Raw genomic sequence first — 19,896 nt, 5'->3', positions numbered from 1 at the left:
AAAGCATCACACTTGCCTTCTTCCCATAGTGCATCCTGGAGCCACGTGTTCCTGAGGTAAGCCCAGTGATGTTTTAGTTTCTTTCATTCAAAACAAGATTTGATGTTTTGTGTTGATGTTGTTCTACAGTTCTTCTATCACAGCAGCTCAGAGCAACATGAGGAGACTTTATGACGATAACTGGAAATAAAAACTAAACCCTCTATTTTTTTTTTTTAAGAACACACTGCTGCTAATCTCCCATGATTGAAATGACACATTTCAGTCTCTATTTGGCAGCAGGAACTGTCCTAAACCTCATTAGGAAACCACCCCTCTTGTTTTCCTGCACTGTCAGTGATTTTAATCCTGTCTGGTAACGGTTTGTGAGTCATGTGTCACCATCTTCCGCTTCCTTCAAGAAAAAAGAATTATAGACACACTGTAGGCTACATAATAATTGTCACACTTATTTATAGCCTTACTTTCTGCAGCTTCTTATTCTATTGTGATTAAGCGATGGTATTGTTCACATTTCAATTCATTGAACATTATTTCTCGTATTGTTCTGATGATGTTGCTTGATTAAAATCCCTCTTTCACATAAACTGCATGAACGTGAACTGCATACTATAAGTTAGTATTATCCAGCTGTGAATAAATGTAGATTCACATTGCAGATATTGAAGGCTGGTTTTGGTTTAGTCAAAACAAAACTCCTTTAGGTTCATCTTTCCTCTACTAGAGGAGACATTAGGATCACAAATCATTGCAGAAAACGTCGAGTTGACTAAAAAACGTAAACGTAAAAGTTAAAAACGTGTGAAGCCTGTACTTCCTGCCTCACCACACCCTAGAGGTGAAGCAATCAAGGAGAAACAGAAAGTAAATTAGTTGCCAGCGTGTCAGATGTGTGTTTTAAAATGATCCGTATTTCATCTTATATTCTGTCATGAAGAGTTAAATTATCTCCATAATGAAGTTGTTTCTCGTTTTCATGACCTCTCTCTCTCTGGTGGACGCTGCAGGTAAGTTTTTGTTACATTAATAACAGGGTTTATTTCTCCAGGTAGGTTATTCTCACATCAGGTAAACGGTATAGGCTTACAGTGTTTGTTCATTAAAAAGGCAGGCCCTCCTGTTAAAAATCATCTGGTCTTTCTCATTAATAAACCAGATTCGTGCACATCTAATACATGAATTCAAATTAAGGTTGCACTCCAGCTACTTTTATTAATTAATTTTTTAAACATCGTTCAGACTCCTTTGAATTGTTTATTGGATTGCTGAATCCGAGTTATCATATAGTTATGTAACATCATAGCCTTTCACATACACGTCTTGCAAAAGTCAAAAATCTCAAACAGTTCCTCTTCACAAAGTGACATAACTTTGCTTTTAAATGCCACACTATATCCTGTGAATGTATTTCCTGGTCGGCTGTCCCGCCTGCGGCTCTTTAGATAAACAAGCTGGTGGACTTCAGACACCGACTCTCACTGATTATCTTGACTTTCCGCCCCAGCAACCCGGATAAGCAGCTGGGATGAAGGACAAAATGTATTTCCTCAGTATTAACACATATGATTAAATGAACTCCTCCATGACAGTCTAAATAATTAAAAATGATTATATGCATTAAATTAGTAGTGATAATGAAATCAAACCAAATACTAAGTAATATATGGTCTCCTTTCTGAGAACACTTCTTCCTTTTTCCAAAATTTAGACAATATTTCTCCAGGGAGTGCAGTTATAGACAGTGGCAGCCCTGTGATAATGTGGGACTTAGTAACAGTAACAGTGGGGGGCGTGGCTTAGCGAATGGTCAGTTAGGAACAGCTGTTGCTCAGCCTCCTAGTTTTAATTAACTTCAGGAACAATTTGCTTAATGATGTTGCAACATGAAGTCTAAATGCGATGTTTGTTTCCACAGGAGAGTCTGCTGTGATTGGCTCACATGAACCAGTTAAAGTAGTTGTTGGTGAAGATGTCATTCTGCCATGTCACCTGGAGCCCCCATTTGACATGACGACTCTAACGGTGGAGTGGAAATACCATGAAGGCATTGTGCACCTCTATAGACATAGGACGGACTATCTAGCTGATCAGGAGAAAAATTTTAAAGGTAGAACATCTCTCTTCCGTGATGAAATGTCCAGAGGAAACATTTCACTAAAACTGACCAACGTCACTGAACAGGATGAAGGAAATTACACCTGCTTTGTTCCCAAACTGGGAAGTCAGCTCAGAGAAGGCTACGTTATGCTCATTGTTGGTGAGTACAGCTAAAGCTGATACACATTCAAATGAAATAAAAGAAAATATAAAATATTTGTAACATGTTAAAACTATTTTAGCACTTAAACACAATGAACACAATTAAAATTTAACAACATTTTTCAACAGAGAAAAAGCCAGAACGCGATGAAGGAAGTCTGACTAATGACAGCAGTAAGTAAATATCTTGACTTCTATGTAGGACTGACCCCGAATAGTCGAAGATTCGACGGGATTCGACTGTCAATCTCACAGTCTAAGCTTCGCAGTGAAACAGGGATCATGCCATTTTGGCGATATGGGGGTGTTCAACATCAAAGTGCTTGAATAAATCCAAAATTGTAATCCTAACCCTCATCAGTGCATATGTGTAGGCGTAGTGTGTGTGTAGTGGCAGAAGAGACGGAGCCCCAGCTTCACTGGTGTTGTGCCGAGTTGTCCGCACCTCACGGGACTTGACGCTGGAAGATACAGATGCTCATTTCACATTGATAAACTGCAGAAAAGTTGAAGGCTGAAATAAGCTGCTGCCTGTCCCACAAAAATAAGTAAATAATAAAGATAGTTAAATAAAGTGTGGAGAGATAAATCAATCCATAAATTGAATTGAAAATTAAAATTAAAGAAAAGAAAACATTACACATTTATAACGTGTTAACGTGTTTTTATCACCGTTGATTAACCGCACAAAGAGTATTTTAGCTTTTTTAAACAGCAGCTTGAAATAGACCCACAAGGAACTGTCCGCAACCTGCGTGCAGTTGTCGGCAGCACGGCATGCACGCTAAACTCTACACAAGACCGGTGAATAGCAGGTGAGAGAGGGAGAAAAGGTTCAACAATAAGCCCCAGTTTAGGTGGACATTTACAGTGTGAGTTGAATGAATAGAGACTGCAGCTCTGCAGCTTCTCAAGATTAAAGCACCCGTGTCATCTGTCTTTCATTCCTATAAAAACTTTTTTTAGTAGTCAGGTGTTAAAGCACCTTCTGCTGGGGTGTTGAGGACAGTTTTTACGTTTATCGGTGTGTCACAGATGATAATGAGTTCATTATGTGTTATACTGGAGTCACATTTAAGGATTGAACTCAGTTTAAGACTGAGCTCTAGCTGTCCTTACAGTCACTAGTTCATATTTTATAATAACGTCAAACGACAATTTGACACTGGGAAAGGTGTCTCTGTTAGTGATGAACCTTTAAATACTTAACTGATGAATAAACCTGCAGCTCCCCTTGGCTCTACTGGGTTTTAGCTCATTGTTCATCAGTCTGTCTGCACATTTACTGGTTTACTCTTACCTCTCTCATAGCTTAGTTTTCCCCAGGAGGTGGTGGAGACCAAAAATGGAGCTAAAAGAGAGTTAATATTTGACTTTCATTTGTAAGGTGACACAAACACGACTCCACATGAAATATAATTTTGATCTGTAAATGCTGGATGTGTAAATAATAGGGGTGAGACGATTCACTTAACCCACGAGACGAGACGAGATTTTAAAACCATTTTGAAGAAATCTTTAATGCTGAATTACTTAAACATTTATCTATATTTCCTGCATTCTGATGAATTTTTCTGCACCAGTTTTTGGTGATCTTTAAAATTTATTTATATAAAGAGAAACACAAAATTCAGGTAGCAGGTGATGATTCAAAATCTGTAGCCTAACTGTAACAGAATTTAAGTCAGTGCAACTCTCACTCATTCTGTGCTGCTTTCAGATCTGTTTCTGCTGTAGATCAACTTATTTAATATCCTTGCTGAGTCATGATTTAGTCTTCCCTCGTCTTTGTGTCTTTGTTTGCGGAAGTAACCTCTTTAAATGTGATTGTGGTACCTTTTCACCTTAAGGATAAATTATATCATGTCAATCAAGACATGTCCAGAGAAAAGGTAGAATATTACCACACTGACGTCATCATTTGATAAGAAGTCTACCTGCCCTTCACTCTGCTGTGCATTACGTTATTAATCCGCTGGTAGTAACGTTATCCTCTTCAGACCTTCTGACCAACACAGTTTGGGACAGTATGTGAAACCGAAAGTAACTGAAACACTTTTGATCAGGCAGAAATCTCACTGCAGATCCACAAACGTTAACTTCAGCGGCTCTGAAACTCACAGTCCCAAACAGAGCTAAGTTGTGCTTCAGTGTTTAGATGTTTATGTTGCAAAACTCTACCAGCTACGTTACCACTTGTCACACCTGGACTCAAAGCTCCAACGGGTCCAACTGATTACAATCACAGCATATGCCGGAGTCGATTCACTCCTTGAGTCTATCTTATGAGTTATACATCTGTATTTCAGTGCTTGAGAAAATTAATGTGTGGCTTGACAGCGTGTGAAGTCTCGCTTTTTACACACTTTAATGTGAGGTCGTCACGCCCCTAGTAAATAACTGTTTGCCAAAGTTCAACATGTCAAATTCAATTTGTCAGTGTTGTGTTCAGAACTCAGTTATCAGAGTTTTGAATTGTTACTCAAATACATTTTTATGTGTATTTTGAAACTGTGAAGCACTTTGCAACTCAAATTAACCAATTTTGGTTCAGTATTTTTCTGAGCTGATTGTTCTTATATGTCAGGATGCATTTCTAAACAGTAAAACTGTTGTGCAATGAAACAGATTAACAAACAGTTCTGGCAGGATGGTCGCCGGTCTGTGCAAGTCTGCTTTGTGACCATGAAACAGGAGCAGCAGGTGTTGATGTTATTTTGAAAGCCCACAGTGAAAAACAAGTCTTAACTGAACATCTTTCCTCTTTTCTTTCAGGTACTGACACTGGCACTGCTGGCATTAGTAATATTACTGTTGCTGCCGTTGTTTTTGTTGCCACTGTCGTTGTTGTTGTTGTTGTGTCTGTATTACTGAAGAAAAGTAAGTAGCACATTTCTCCTCTCTTCATTTTCCCTATTTAAAAGTAAAGGTTCACATTTTAAAGTCTGTCTTAAAACAATAGTCAGCTGCCCACATGTGAAGTGTAACAGGTTCTGTAAGCCTTAACGCTGGAATATACAGATGCTCACTTGAAGGCTGAAATAAGCTGCTGCCTGTCCCACAAAAACAAATAAATAATAAAGGTAGTTAAATAAAGTGCGGAGAGATGAATCAATCCATAAATAGAACTGAAAATTAAAATTAAATAAAAGAAAACATTACTAATTTATTACGTGTTAAAAATATTTTAGCACCTAAACACAATGGACACAATAACAATTTAACAACATTTTTCAACAGAGAAAAAGACAGAACGCAATGAAGGAAGTCTGACTGATGGTGACGGTAAGTAAATATCTTGACTTCTGTTTACTTACCTGATAATCAAATCTGCAGCTCCCCTCAGCTTTATGAAGCTTTATAATGAGTTTCAGCTTCTTTATCAAAAGTTTATCTAAAGCTCATATGAAGCTTCAGCGGTCTGTGTAAAACAATTGGGCATCTCCTAAATGTTGTCTTTTTAGTATAACATTTATTTCTTCTTTGTGTTCATATCACATTACATTTATTTACAAGGGGAATGATTATATTTACAAAACCTGATGCAATATTCATATATTGTTCACACATATGTAAATAAAACTTACGATCTTTAATTCAATTCAATTCAATTTTATTTATATAGCGCCAAATCACAACAACAGTTATCTCACAGCGCTTTTCATAAAAGAGCAGGTCTAGACCGTACTCTATGATGATATTTACAGAAGCCCAACAGTTCCCACCAAGAGCAGCACTAGGCGACAGAGGCAAGGAAAAACTTCCTTTAAGAGGCAGAAACCTCGAGCAGAACCATGGCTCAGGGTGGGCGGCCATCTGCCTCGACCGGTTGCCTTCCATCAGTGGGAAAGACTTACTTAGTTACTTAGTCATAGTTTATTTAACTATTGAGTTTCTGATAAGTATATCAGTTGTTTCTAAATTAAACACATTTTAAAAGAAGAGTAAAATATATTTGCAATTTAGACATAAGAAACAGGTATCTTCTGTAGCTCTGATCAGGGTGTTGTAGTGAGGTGGTTGTGGTAGTGGGGGACTGACTATCCGGGGCCCCAATTAGGGAGGGCCCTCGAAAAGCCTGTAATCAAATGTTTGCTTTTGTTTGCAATGTTTTATTTCTAAGCAAGTATTATCATAACTACAATAAAATTGGCTGAATAAATTGGTTGAGAGACCAGATTGAAGACACTCAGCGAGGAATATCTAGCTTGACTCATATTTATATTGTAGGCTAGAACATAAATTATTATCAGCAACATAAATTAATCAGCATTATAGCTACAATGTCATATAACATTATATATATCATCATTACCCAGCAGCAGCCGATTCCTCTTCATCTCCTACTGAGGACGTGAGACAAGGTGAGAGACCTCTCTCTAAGTGATCATTAGTAGCAGTTTCAACTAAAATGAGATTAACAATAATATCAAGGAACCTTTATTATTATATATTGTTAGGATAAAATCAGGCTAAGAGGCTGATATCACTCCTGTATGTTTCAGATTATTTTTACTTTTTAAAGGTGGTATGAACAGTTGATTAGTGATTAGTGACTACCCTAATCACCTGTACAGTTGTTAACTCAAGTATTTGTAAACATTTTTCAAAAGATGGGTGAAAGCAGGGCCAGCCTTCATTTCATTTCCTGCATTCTGGTGAAATGACTGCACCAATTTATGGTGGAAAGATCTTAATTTATGTAAAGGGAAACACAAAAATCAGATGCAGGTGGCAATTTAATGAAATCCCTGCTGAGTCCAAGTATATCCAGCTGCAGCCCGCAGACCTGACAAGATGTGACGGAAGTTGAACTTCCAAATATGGTTTGTCCCAGTGGACACCGCACACAAAACGCGCCCCCTGATTTTGCACCCTAGACGATCGCTTATGCTTTACAACAGATTTTTTATTTGGGTTATTAATTCATCAGAATTTAAAAGATTTTCATAGGCATTAAAAATGATCTAGTTAAAAAGTAATTATTTAGAATTAAATAATTATCTGTACAGATATAATTAAATGTGGGTCATAAATGTTTCTAGGAAAGTTCATAATGTATAAAGAATATAATTAAACTCTTGACTAAACTTCTGACTGCTCTGTGCTGACCTGATGTAACCTTACTAACTGTGAATGTGCTGTTGTGACCCTGCTGTTTAAAAAAAAGGATAAATCTGCATGACCGCTTCCATCTAGTCTTTCTGCGGTACCAATCAGAAGCTTGTCTTACGTTTCTCATTATCCGGCTGTCTGTTTGATGTCAGGTTGATCTGGGACAAACTACTTTACATGTAGTTTCTCATTGTCATTTACAAAAAGTTTCATTACTCAATGTTGATTTCTCTGCTGGGTTGATTAAATAATCACACTTTTCAAATCTTGCTGCAGGAGATTGTGTTGAAGGCTACTCTTTAATCATAACTGCAACAGAGCTTAACTTATATAAATGTATATAAAGATGTGTTGACCAGAGTGGACAAAGATCAGAAAATGCTCATGAGCCTTGGAAAGCACTGACTAATAACTGTGTGTTATATTTACATGTGCAGGAAAAAAAGAGAGACGACGCAACAAGCAACGAAGACGGCCTTCAGGAAGGTTTTCCTATGGCAGAAAATGAAACTAGTACCTGGTGATAACTCCTGGTTCTTTGACCTACCTACCAAACAAAAAATACGCTTTTAGTCCATCCAAATATTCAAATAATTAAAAGTAAAACATCCTGGTTCATAAAAAATACTCCGTGCATACCTCGGGTCTCATGGTGACCCAGGACTTAATTAATTAATTAATTAATTAGCTTAATTCAAATAAGCACCTGACCTCCTGGTATAACCCAAAATATTTGTCTTTTAACAAATTATTGTTCTGGTGCGAACAAAAATTGTCATACATGTGATGGCAGACTTTGGTCACAAGGTGGCAGCATTGAGTAGTGTGAAAACTCCCCTATTTACTGGGAGAAATGCCCAAATACGAAATAATTGCTGCAAAATATGTCTCCTCATGCCATGAAGTGAGGACAACAACATCATTTGATATTTTAGTAATTGTTCTATTTTTACATTTGACACTGACTTCTTTTATTATTTTTTTATCAATTAATTAAATTAAATAATTTTTTTTGTCTTTTAATATATACACACACTTACCGTTTTTTTATTTATTTAATTTTTAATTTTTTAATTTTATATAACACATACACAAACAAACAAACACACGCTTACTGTTTATTTATTTTATTTTTAATTATTTTTTATTTATTTATTTTTTATTTTTTTAACACATACACACACGCTTACTGTTTTGTTTATTTATTTTATTTTTAATGTTTAATGTTTCTTTTTTAAACACAAACACACATACACTTTGATTACTTTACACTTTAATTGTTTAATGAAATGTACGGGGCTGATTATTCTTATGTTGTGTATATATGATGCTTTGGCAATGTTGTTATTACATTCATGCCAATAAAGCTAATTTGAATTGAACTGAATTGAATTGAGTAGCATTGTTGTTGTTCCCGCCAAGTGCATCATGGTCTTTCTTCCTGTAACGTGCGATGGACGTACAAGGGATTGATGCGGAGTCTTCGTTGTGTAGGACAGTAGTTAAATGCATGCATATCTTGTAAAATATTCATGTACAAGTGTATAAAATGGAATCACCAGTCAATATTTTAACAAGATGGTTTGATTTAGGCACTACTGGAATTGCGTGCTGGGATTTTGGGCGCCAATCGTCGACCATTGTGTACTAAATTTCATGGTAATGCTAGCATGCATTGAGTCATACCCTGATATTGTATTTTGTTACTCGAAAACTGTTTTACATAAAGGTTTTACATAAAGTGTAACTCTGTTTGAAGGTAATTGAAGTTGAAAGTACGTTGAGTTGTGCGATCTCAGGGAAGTTCCACGTGGGTTTGGTGGAACTAAGTGTACATCTATTACACTGATGTTGATGTAAGTGGGTTTATGGTTGTTAACATGATTTATTGGATGTTTTCTGTCGATAGTCGTAGCCCACTGCCGTTTTATTGTATTTTGTTTTATTTTGCCTCTTCCGTCTCTAACATTTTTGGGTGTTAGAGACTGTTACAAATTCAACAGACTCAGTAGCATACCACTCTGTAAATTTACCGGTACATATGGTCAGGAATAAACCTGGAGCTACAAGAACCCCTGAAGTAATTGTGACCTGTGTGGCATCTAATTCCACGGGCTACATATGTGAATAATGGTTTTGTAATATTAGACATTAACATTTACAATAACATTAACATTAGAGCCTGTAGCGCATAAAATAAATTTAATTAGATCCGAACTGTGAGTTTTGTGATCAGTTGTACCACAAGTGAATTAACATTGATAACTATGAGCACATTTTGCAGGAATACATAAACCAGAAAGGGGGAAATTCCACGCAGCCTTTCTAGTTGTTTTTACTCTCAGTATCTGACAGTGTTGTCCAGCTCTGCTCTGATAGGTCAGTTTCAGAGCAGATTTACTCCATGAAGACCACAACAACCTGAGAGATAAATGTGTTTGTGTCTTTCTATTGTTGGCTCTGCTCTGTGATGGTGACAATGCCTGTTATCACTGAATGCAACATTTCCTCCGTTATTAAAATTATTTTTGGTTTAACATAATAAAACATGTGAAGATGTGTACACAGAGAGGACATTTGTGTTCTGCTCCATTAATGTTTATTTACCAAAAAGCCACATTTTTAATTTAGAAGTTGCTAATCAGAATCAGAAATACTTTATTGATCCCCGAGGGGAAATTCTGTAATTCTTTGAGATGTCATAATAACACAGCTCTGCTCTGCCAAACTCTGCAGACTTTGTCTTTTTAAAATAAAAATAAAAAGTTAACTTAACACAATTTTCTCATTCTGGGGATTACCCAATATCAACTGTGCCCAATTCAGGTGCAGGAAAGTTTAACAATTAAAACTGACAAATTGAAAATAGTGAGAATTTGAGCTTAAAATGAAAAGGAATTTGATTTCATTGCAGGTCTTCTAGCTATAAAAGTATCCATATCTCAAGTGAAACATCATCATCATCATCAGTCTGACTGCTTAATTCAGATTAAAGTAGTAATAATTTACCGATAACCTGTATGTCAACAGTTATATTGACAGAGTGAGCAGTATAAATAAACAGTTTGTGTTACATATAATTGAAAAAGGTTTTCTTTCAATCAATCTTAAATGAGTTAAATACAAGTCTCTGTTAATCCCTCACATGTATTTCCCTTATTTGCTATTAAGGGTGGGGGTAAAAAATCAATACAGCATAGTATCGCAATATTTTCTGTGGCAATACTGTATCGACACTCAAAAGCCAAGTACCGATCTTTTATGAGAATTTAACTTTTTGGTAGTAAAATATTTAAATCTTTTGCTTTTTCAGACCACTTAAAAAAACTCAATGGCACCATCTAGTGGACTGAAAAAGTGACATAAACAAACAGAAATGTATCTGAGATAAAACAGTTGTTGACAAAGGTTTCCTTTGGGGACACATTTTGAAGTTTGAAGGAAGGATAATAAATTGCAAATTTTTGCATTGTGTTTACAATCGCAATACAATCGTATTGTGATATCAGTTTCGCAATAATATCGTACTGTGCTGCCGGGCCTCTGGTGATTCCCACCCTTATTTGCTTTAGCGTTAGGGTTAGGCCTCTGAGCTGCTGTAACACTCAGTTGCTGAGAGATCAGCCTGTGGTAGATTGTCAAGGAGCACCCAGCTGTATGAACATCTTAGCAGAGTGACTTTCTGACTTAATTCAGATACCATCCCAGTTAGCCTATTTATAACAAGTTGGCCATCTCATTTATATACCGCTGGTTGTTGTAGTTAGTTTTTTACATTTTGATTATGATCATTTGTTTTTCAGTCTCTTGGATAGGAAAAGATGGATCCCCAAGAAATGTTCCACATTAATGCTCACCATTTTATAACTTTGGTAAACTTCATGCAGCACCGGCAGCAGGTTGAAGTTGTCATACCTTGTGAACTTTCTACATCTACTGGACACAAACATTCATTCCACACGGTGAACCTGATTGACTTTGGTGACCCAAACACTTTTATCTAGCGCCACCATGAGGTTAACATTTGGGGTTTTGACTAAATATCTTCACCACTAATGGATGGATTGCCATTAAAATTGATACACACACACATTTCCTTGTTAATATTAATATTAGTAACACTTTTGATCCAGTGACTTTCCATCTAATTCTTTGGTTTATGACTAAATATCTGCAAAACTGAAATTCCCCTAATTATTACTTAACACAGTTGAGTGTTAAGTAATAATTAACTAATGTTAGTCATGCTAACATGCTAATTATTGTCATCACCCTTCATTGAGCTGTTATTACGGCTGTAGACTGTTACTCATTTTCTGTGAGGAGAAAATGTGTTGACCAGTTATCAAGTCATAAATAATAATGCTGCAACATTGATCTGTGGTGCATATTTTTTCGATCAATGGTTGATGACTCATAAAATTTATTTTCTCTCAACTTTGTTGTTAAAATCTAAATGTGTTTTGTTGTCTTAATATGTTGTGTTGTGATGAATTTGAATGTGTTTTCTTAAGTTGTAGTTCGTTGGCCTCTCAGGGCCCCCGTAAAAATGGCCAGAAATCTGGTTTAGATCCGCCCTGTAGAACTGCGCTTCTTTACTGAAACATCATTAAAAATAACTATTAAAAGTATTTATTTAATTTCTAGTTGCTACATACAAACATTGTCACATATGAATAAGAAATGCAAACAATGTAATGTATAGAACATAAAATTTATTGTCAATTTGACATCAGTCATTGTTTGGTATTTTTAAACATGAAACTCCTCAGATGCAAAAACCAGAAAGCTTTTCCAGTGGTTCAGTGCGAGCTAAGTATTATATCAACTTCTGAAGCATTGTGTTCTACTACAAGATAAGAAAATACAACATTGATCGGTGAGGACATCACTTTGCCATGTTACCTGGACCCATGGGCGCCATATAGGGGGGAAAAGTTAGGACAATTCCAAGGGCTTCTGACAGACAGGGGCCCCCCAAAATAATTATAAACTAATATTAAATTATATTACATTAGATAAACCATCATCATTGAGTATAAATATATTTCAAATATAATAAAAAATAAATTATCTTTTTACTTGTTTTTGGCAGTAAAAGTTAAAAATCCCTATTGACCAAAAAGTAAACCTCCATATTGAGCGACCATATATATATATATATATATATATATATATATATATATATATATATATATATATATATATATATATGCATGGTCCTGCCTCAGCACACTCATCAGTGACAGTGTTTAGTTGCAGTCAGTAGATGAGACAGTCTAGTCACAATGTTGCCTTGTAAACCAAACTCAACAAAAAGTAAAGAGAGAAAAGAGAGAGAGGAAAGACAAAGGACAGGATGTCAATCTGTAACCAAGTTTTTCACCAAGAAAGGTGGGCAGCCTTCAGTCTGTGAGTGGTGTTGACCTGTTGGCTTAATGTCCACAGTGAAATAAGCTAGCTAGCTACAGACTAGCAAGATATTCATATTAACTTGTTGTCCCTGCCCCTTTTAGCAGACTAACACCAGTTGAGTCAGCAGCAGCCCAGTCTCCCCATAACTGTTGTCTCCCTGTCCCGGTGAAGAAGGTGAGCAACACTGTGTTACTGAGCATCACTCCAGGGACTCTGTGGGGATTCCTCTCTCTTGCTCTTTTTACCATAACACAAAAATTCAAACACAAATTATATTCATGACATCTATAGATACAGACTTTATTATTCCCATCATGAAGGGCAATTTATTTGAGATGCAAATAGTGAACTGACACTTGCAAGCCTTTAATTAGAGTTATGTAAAGCTTTTGATTCGTGACAACAGCTGCCCAGAGGGGGACAATATCATTTTTTTTGTCATGAGGCCCAAAATTCCTGGCGGCCCCCTGAAATCACTAAATGTATTTATTCACTGAGGCAGTAATTCACTAGTGTGTTTAACATATTTATAGGTTGCTCTAGCCAAAGAAATGAACTTATCTGTGGGCCTATTTCTAGTAGTAGTAGTAGTAGCAGTAGTAGCAATAGTGTGTGTGTGTGTGTGTGTGTGTGTGTGTGTGTGTGTATATATATATATATATATATATATATTACCACAAATCACATGTCACACCGTGATTACACTCTGATGGTAATGGTGATGTAGTTATGTTGTTGTTAAGGATGTGTAGAGGAATAGTGTTTCATATGAACATAAAGAGTAAAGTTACTTCCCAAAGTCTCTCTTTCAGTGTGTGGGGTGAAGTGTTGTAAATGTATGTGCACACAGGCTATGAGCCTCACAAAGCGCTGTTAGGTATAGGCTGCAACATATCCCACATAGCCATATTTCCGTTGTTATTATACACTTTAGAAGTCCAAGCTCCTGGGCAGCGCTGTCCATGGTGCTGATAGAGCGTTTAGACAGGGGCGTAGGAGCGACTATGAACCTGGAGGGGACTTGCATTTTTTGGGGAGAAATAAACCACTTAAACTTACCCTTGGCATAGCCTTCAAGATACAAAACATCTAGCCTATAAAATGTTCTTTAATGTGTCAGAAAGCAGACATCGAGCTTGGGGGGGGGGCGTCTGACCCCACACTACCCTACAGTAGGCTGTGCATCATGCGTAAAGCCCAACAGGACTGTTTTATCCACACACATTCTCTCTCTCTCTCTCTCTCTGCGCATCTTAAAATGATTGTTTGCTGAATAAATAACATCTGGTAGCTGCTGAGTGAACGCCAAGATTAGTTTCACCGTCTGACATCGCTATAAAAAACAAATAGCAAACAATAGAGAAAAAGGCTAATTTCCATCAAAAGAAGCGATGCTCTGCTCAATGACAGGAAGCAGTTAATATATCAGAATCAATCCAGTGATCATCTGACTTAGATGTTGTGGAGGCCTAATCTACATTTTTGTCACACTCTGCCTGTCTGCCATGCCGTGTTTTGTACTTTTAGTCAGTTTTTTTTATCTGTTGTTTTGGTCTGTTGGGTTTTGGGGGTGTGTCTTGTCTGTCGTCTAGTGTTCGGTAACCCTTGTCATGTCTGTTACCCCAGTGATCCCTCTGCATGTCTGTCTCTGTTTTCCCCTGCTCTCTCTCTCCCTACCTGTGCCTCGTTAGCCTCATGTCTTTCACCTGTGTTGCTCCTGCCCTGCTCGTTAGTCCCTGTGTATATATACCTTGTGTTTCTGTCTTGTCTTTGTCGGGTCATTGTTTATTGTCACCCAGTGTTGCAGTTTGTTCTCGTGTCTTCAGCCTTACTCGCCGTGTCTCCCTGTTACCCTGCTCATTTTTGGATTCTGGTTTTCACCCTTTTGGATTTCTGTTGGACAGCCTTTGTTTTTGGACTCAGTCAATCAGCCACTCTGTTTGTAAGTGTGCTCGTCTTTTGTTGTATTAAAACCCTTCTGAACTGTTCCTGCTGGCTTTCTTGTCCTGCATTTGGGTCCTCCAACCTACTACCTACAAAGATGGACCCAGCGGACATCTTTAGACTGCCCAGCACCTGGGAGGCAATAGGGGTGCCTAAAGAGGAATCACAGTTTTTTGAGCTCCTGTCTGTCATGTGGAGGACCGACCCAGAGATGGCTCTGCTCGTGGCATCCTCCAGGTGGAGAAAGACTTTTGTTTTTGAGACTGTTTCCAAGTTGTGTTCCATAACCCCCCAGTGTGTGAAAGCGGCTCTGTAGGTGGCCCCGCTGAGTCTTGTTCCCTCGTCGGTGGTCCGACCAACACCAGCTCCGTTGGTGGCCCAGCCGACTCCTGTTCCTCGTGCTCCGTCGGTGGTCCGATCGACTCCTGTTCCCTCGTCGGTGATCAGACCGACTCCAGCTCCTCGTGTCGGCCTCCTGCCCGGCCCCCAGTGGGTTTGCTGCCAACCCCTTGAACTCTGTTGCCCCCTTGATCTCATTTTGGTTAATGAAGCAAAATGCAGATAACAGACTAGATAAGTAATGAAGGTATGAATGGAAAATTTAACGAGTAGTAGATTTCTGGCTCAAAGAAAATGGACTAAAGAGTATAGCAGGCTACAGTTAAAAAAAAGGAACGAGAAAAGTAGCTAAACATTTTTTTATTTTACTCATTTGCGTTACTTGTAACAACTTATAGGCTACTATCCACCCCTGCTCCTCACTGCGGTCTGCAGGTATAAGTAACAACAGCACAACAGAAACGTCTGTAATATTGAAGCACTTTGCTGCACCCGCCTCAAACGTACTTTTATTTTCTCCCTCAAATTTTCAGCACCACATTCGCGTTGGGTGGCCTGTTTTTTTTCTACATTTCAGACTTTTTAATGTTAAGATGAAACCATCTTAATGTCTCGTTGCTGCTGTTTACATTCAACCCCGACGCAAATTCAAAAAATGCACAGCGGAATGTTTGGGGTGGATATGTGCAGCCATAGCTAAATAAATTTATTTTATATCTTACAATATTTATTTATTACATGGCAGTCTTCTTGTTGGGTCGGATTGTGGTTCCTTGGGTCACCAAAGCAGCTGGTCGCCTCATCAGATCTGCACTGGGACATGATAGCGCCTGTTCACCCAGGGTTGACCAAGCAGAACCTGTGGTCTATCAGTCACCGAGAGACATGGTTCCACCTCCAGTCCAGACAAAACCCAGAGTCAGAAGCTGTAGACATCTTAGACATCCTATCTCAACAATGGGAGCACCTCTATAGGCTTAGACTGTTTGAGTAAGGAAACCCGAGGGCAGAACAACCCATCTATTATTCACAAGTGTCAGTCTGTCAGCGTGAGGCTAAAGCTTTCTCCCCACCTGCCTGCACATCAGCAGAACCTGTGGTCCATCAATCACCAACAGACGTGGTTCCACCTCCAGTCCTGACAGAAGTCAGAGGCAGAAGCGGTACAGACAAACATGACGTAGAGACACAACACCCTGCAGGCAGAGTGTCAGAGAGAATCACCGAGAAAATACTCACAGCTCAAGAAAAAATTGCAGCCATATTTTCTATGGCTCAACCAAAAATTGAAGCTCTTTTCGCTGCAGTCCAAGAAAAATTTGCAATTTATTTTTCAAGGATCAGAGAAATAGTGGCTGCTGTTTGTTTTGCCTTTAAGGCAAAAACTGCTCACTCAATCGGAGAAAACATTCCTAACTGGAAAGAGATGCAATTGCTGCTGTTTTTCCTGCCACCAGAACGAGAATGTCAGTTTTTTCCAGGATCAGATGGAGAACTGCTGCTGGTTCTTCGAAAACCAGAGCAGAAAATTCTGCTGATTTTTCCGCTGTCACAGCGTCATCTCTGGGTGGATCTTTTAAAACCAGAGACAGAACTGTGGCTGAGATATCCAAAACCAAGACCTGCAGTAATAGTAGTTTTTATGATAATAGTTTTTCTGTGTATGATTTATGATCTATATTTGACTTCACATCTGATGTATTGGATTTAATCTGTGCCTGTATAATATTGATAAAGCTCTGCTTTGATTGGTCCAGCTTGAGAGACTCCATGCAGATCTCAACCACCTGAGAGATGAATGTGTTTGTTTACATATTGTTTATTCTGCTCTGTGATGATTTTACAATGTCTGTTTGTTAATAAAAGACTGTTTTCCTGACTTCGATGTCTTTTTTAGTCGTTATACCCTCACGTTTGTTTTCCCTTATTTGCTTTGGTCTCTGAGCTGCCGTAACACTCAGTGGTGATTTCTGACTTTATTCAGATCAGACAGTAAATGTTGGTTAACAATTCCAGTTAGCCCATTTATAAAAGGTTGGCTATCACATTTATTTTTGTGAGTGTGATCATTTGGTTTTTAGGCTCTAGGGAGGAAAGGATAGATTACCAATAAAGTGTCTTTCTACTGACATTAATGTTCACCAGAGGAAGACAAGTTATAACCTTGGTAAACTTCTGACTTTTCATGTAGCACCAGCAGCAGGTCGAAGCTGTCCTGTGAACTTCCTAAATCTAGTGGACACAAACATTCAGACATTCACCACTTCCAGACGATGAACCTGAATCACTTTTCTTCTAGCACCAACTACGTTGTCCCTATAAGGAAAAGTACATTCAGTCAAACAACTTTTCAGTTGGGGCTCTTCTGGTGGAATCTTAACCCAGTTCACATTAGAAATTTTAAAACTTTGGTGCCTCTTTTAAACTTTACTCAAATAAGTGACTAAGAGGTAGTCAGCACTGTCAACATTAGGTCTAGACACTAAATCTTGCCCCTAACTCGTCTCTTCTGCTCTGCCTGTTTGTACTTCGTGTGCCTATGAGGTCATCTTGTTCAATATTGTTTAGATAAGCGTGACGACCCTGTGGTTGTCTGTTGTGTTGTGCTGGTTTGGTGTTTGTGAGTTCTGGGCGGAGCCAAGGTCAGGGTTGTCAGGAGATGTGGCTCACCTGTTCAGCCTGGCTCAGAAGTATTTAAGATGGCTGCCAACTCTGCCCAGGCTCTTTTGTTTCCCACGGCACCAGGCATCAACCCAGGGACACGCCAGCTCTTCATACTTGATTTATGATGTAGCTTTTCTTTTTGCACTCACTACATTTTACACTCACCTATACACACACACACAGACACTCCTGATAATACTGATTTTCATGTTTGCCTTGAAGTTTATGTTTAGTTGATACAATAAAACCATTAATTACCATTAAACCTCAAACCTAGTCCCAATTAGACGTCTGTCCCTGGCCTGGTGTGGCTACAGGTTTTGACAAATAAACGCTGGTCTCAATTAGAGGCATGGTCTGGATTTTATAGAAGTTATTTGGTTGTATAAAACCTCTTGAAGCCCACCAGGTCACCTGCTCGAGCTAAACCTTTGTCAATATGCTGCAAATTGTCCATCAGTTGCATTCTCCACAATTCAATCGTTTAGTTCATTTTACTGAAACAATGAACATCAGTTTTATTGGCATGGTAAGGAATTAATTAGGGCTATTATGTTTTATAGTATGTATTATTAGTGTGCATTGTAGATTCAATTCTCTGCTTCGCCACACCTGTCAGTCACTCAGCCTGAGACTCAGATAGGTTGTGTCCTGTCAAATGAACTTCCTCAGAGTATCAATGTTTCTACACAGTTCTTCTATCACTGCAGTTCAGAGCAACATGAGGAGACTGTGATGATAACTGGAAATAAAAACTAAACACTCTGGTGTTATGTGTTAGGAAAGAACCACTCACCTGAAGTCTCCCATGATTGTAAATTACAGACCTCATCAGACATGAACTATTGTCCTCTCCGCTCTGTTTTGGCAGCAGAAACAGTCTCAAGCCCCATTGAAAAACCCCTCCTCTCCTCTCCTGTTTTAACATTACTTGCACTGGCAGTGATTATTATCCCGTCTGGAGAATGTGTGTGTGTGTCATGTGTCACCATCATCCCCCTAATAATTACAGCTGCAACTGTTTTTCAGCCAAGGTAATTTAAATCAAGAAGCAAGAAATACTCACTCTAAACTAAAGACATATTCCCAAAATATGTATAGTCTTATTTTTAAGGCATATTATGTGATCATATTGTTTACATTTCACTTTATTGACTATCACTGTTTGCTGTTGGTAAAACCACATTTTCCTGTATCTGCATTTTCATATTCATTCTGATTATGTTGCATGTGATTAAAACCTCCGTCATTTTCTCTTGAACATACTCGTCCGTCAACGTTATCAGCTAGAGATGTTATCTTTCACACACCCAGTCTTTGCATGATAACTAACTCCTTTTAACCGTAACACAGATCATGGAAAAACAGTTTGGCCTTAAACAACCGCTCACATTCAGGAAGCAGCTTAAAGTTTCTTCTACACCTTTTGACCACATATACACTCACCCCCGCATCTCACTGTCCTTATCATACAGGCAGATCTCTTTGTCTTCTCTCTGTCTTAGCTTAGTGCTGTTTAGTTTGTTTCATCTTGTGTGTTGTTGCTTTGTTTACTTTGTAACTAAATGCTTGTGTAGCCCATGTACATGATGGTTTCTTTTAACCTCTGCTGCGTAGAACCCTAAATCCTTCAAACCACAGCTTATTCATGATAATTTTTTTATAGTTATTAATTTAATTATTAACTAAAATTCTAAATTAATAGTTTAGTATATTTAATGAGTCTGAATTAGGTAATCGGCCATCAATATCAGTTTCACGAGTGGTACCCCGAAGGGATTATAATTTTAAATGATGTTCTATCATCATCATCTAATCATTAATAAATAGTAATAATAATAATTATTATTACATTATTTAATATAAATCTTGATGCCATCTTAACCTTAATCCCCAACATAATGGTGCTGCTGTGAGGCGTAGTACTGCCAACGTAATGGTACTCAACAGAAAAGTCTGATTTATACAAACATTTGTTAAAGAAAGCAGAATCCATCCTGTCTGACAGCACCTGCAGCGAGAGTTTCAAACCCACTGTCCAAAACTAAGAGATACAAACGCTCCTTCAAACCCTCGACCATTTCACTGCCAGTTGTGGACAGTAATTAAGTACATTTACTAAAGTACAAATGTGAGGTACTTGTACTTTACTTGAGTGTT

At 38.0% G+C, this 19,896-nt stretch overlaps 1 protein-coding gene across 2 annotated transcripts; it reads left to right on the top strand.

The window, feature by feature from the left end:
- The first annotated feature begins 836 nt into the window (after positions 1–836).
- Positions 837–7,986, top strand: LOC119913034 (butyrophilin-like protein 2). Of its 2 annotated transcripts, none has more exons than XM_038732351.1 (7): positions 837–1,007; positions 1,916–2,257; positions 2,389–2,433; positions 5,035–5,139; positions 5,500–5,544; positions 6,579–6,623; positions 7,812–7,986. In XM_038732351.1, exons 1-7 carry the CDS (start codon positions 956–958, stop codon positions 7,880–7,882), a joined length of 705 nt encoding a protein of 234 aa, XP_038588279.1. In that variant the 5' UTR covers positions 837–955; the 3' UTR covers positions 7,883–7,986. The 2 variants fall into 2 exon arrangements, with proteins under 2 accessions (XP_038588279.1, XP_038588280.1); XM_038732352.1 differs by having other exon boundaries at positions 838–1,007; positions 6,582–6,623.
- Positions 7,987–19,896: the final 11,910 nt, after the last annotated feature.

This window comes from Micropterus salmoides, unplaced genomic scaffold (genome assembly GCF_014851395.1).
Source record: "Micropterus salmoides isolate LMB-PRFRI ecotype aquatic unplaced genomic scaffold, ASM1485139v1 Ms_hic_scaffold_2, whole genome shotgun sequence".
Classification (NCBI taxonomy): Eukaryota; Metazoa; Chordata; class Actinopteri; order Centrarchiformes; family Centrarchidae; genus Micropterus; species Micropterus salmoides.
This window is presented reverse-complemented; position numbering and strand designations above follow the sequence as displayed.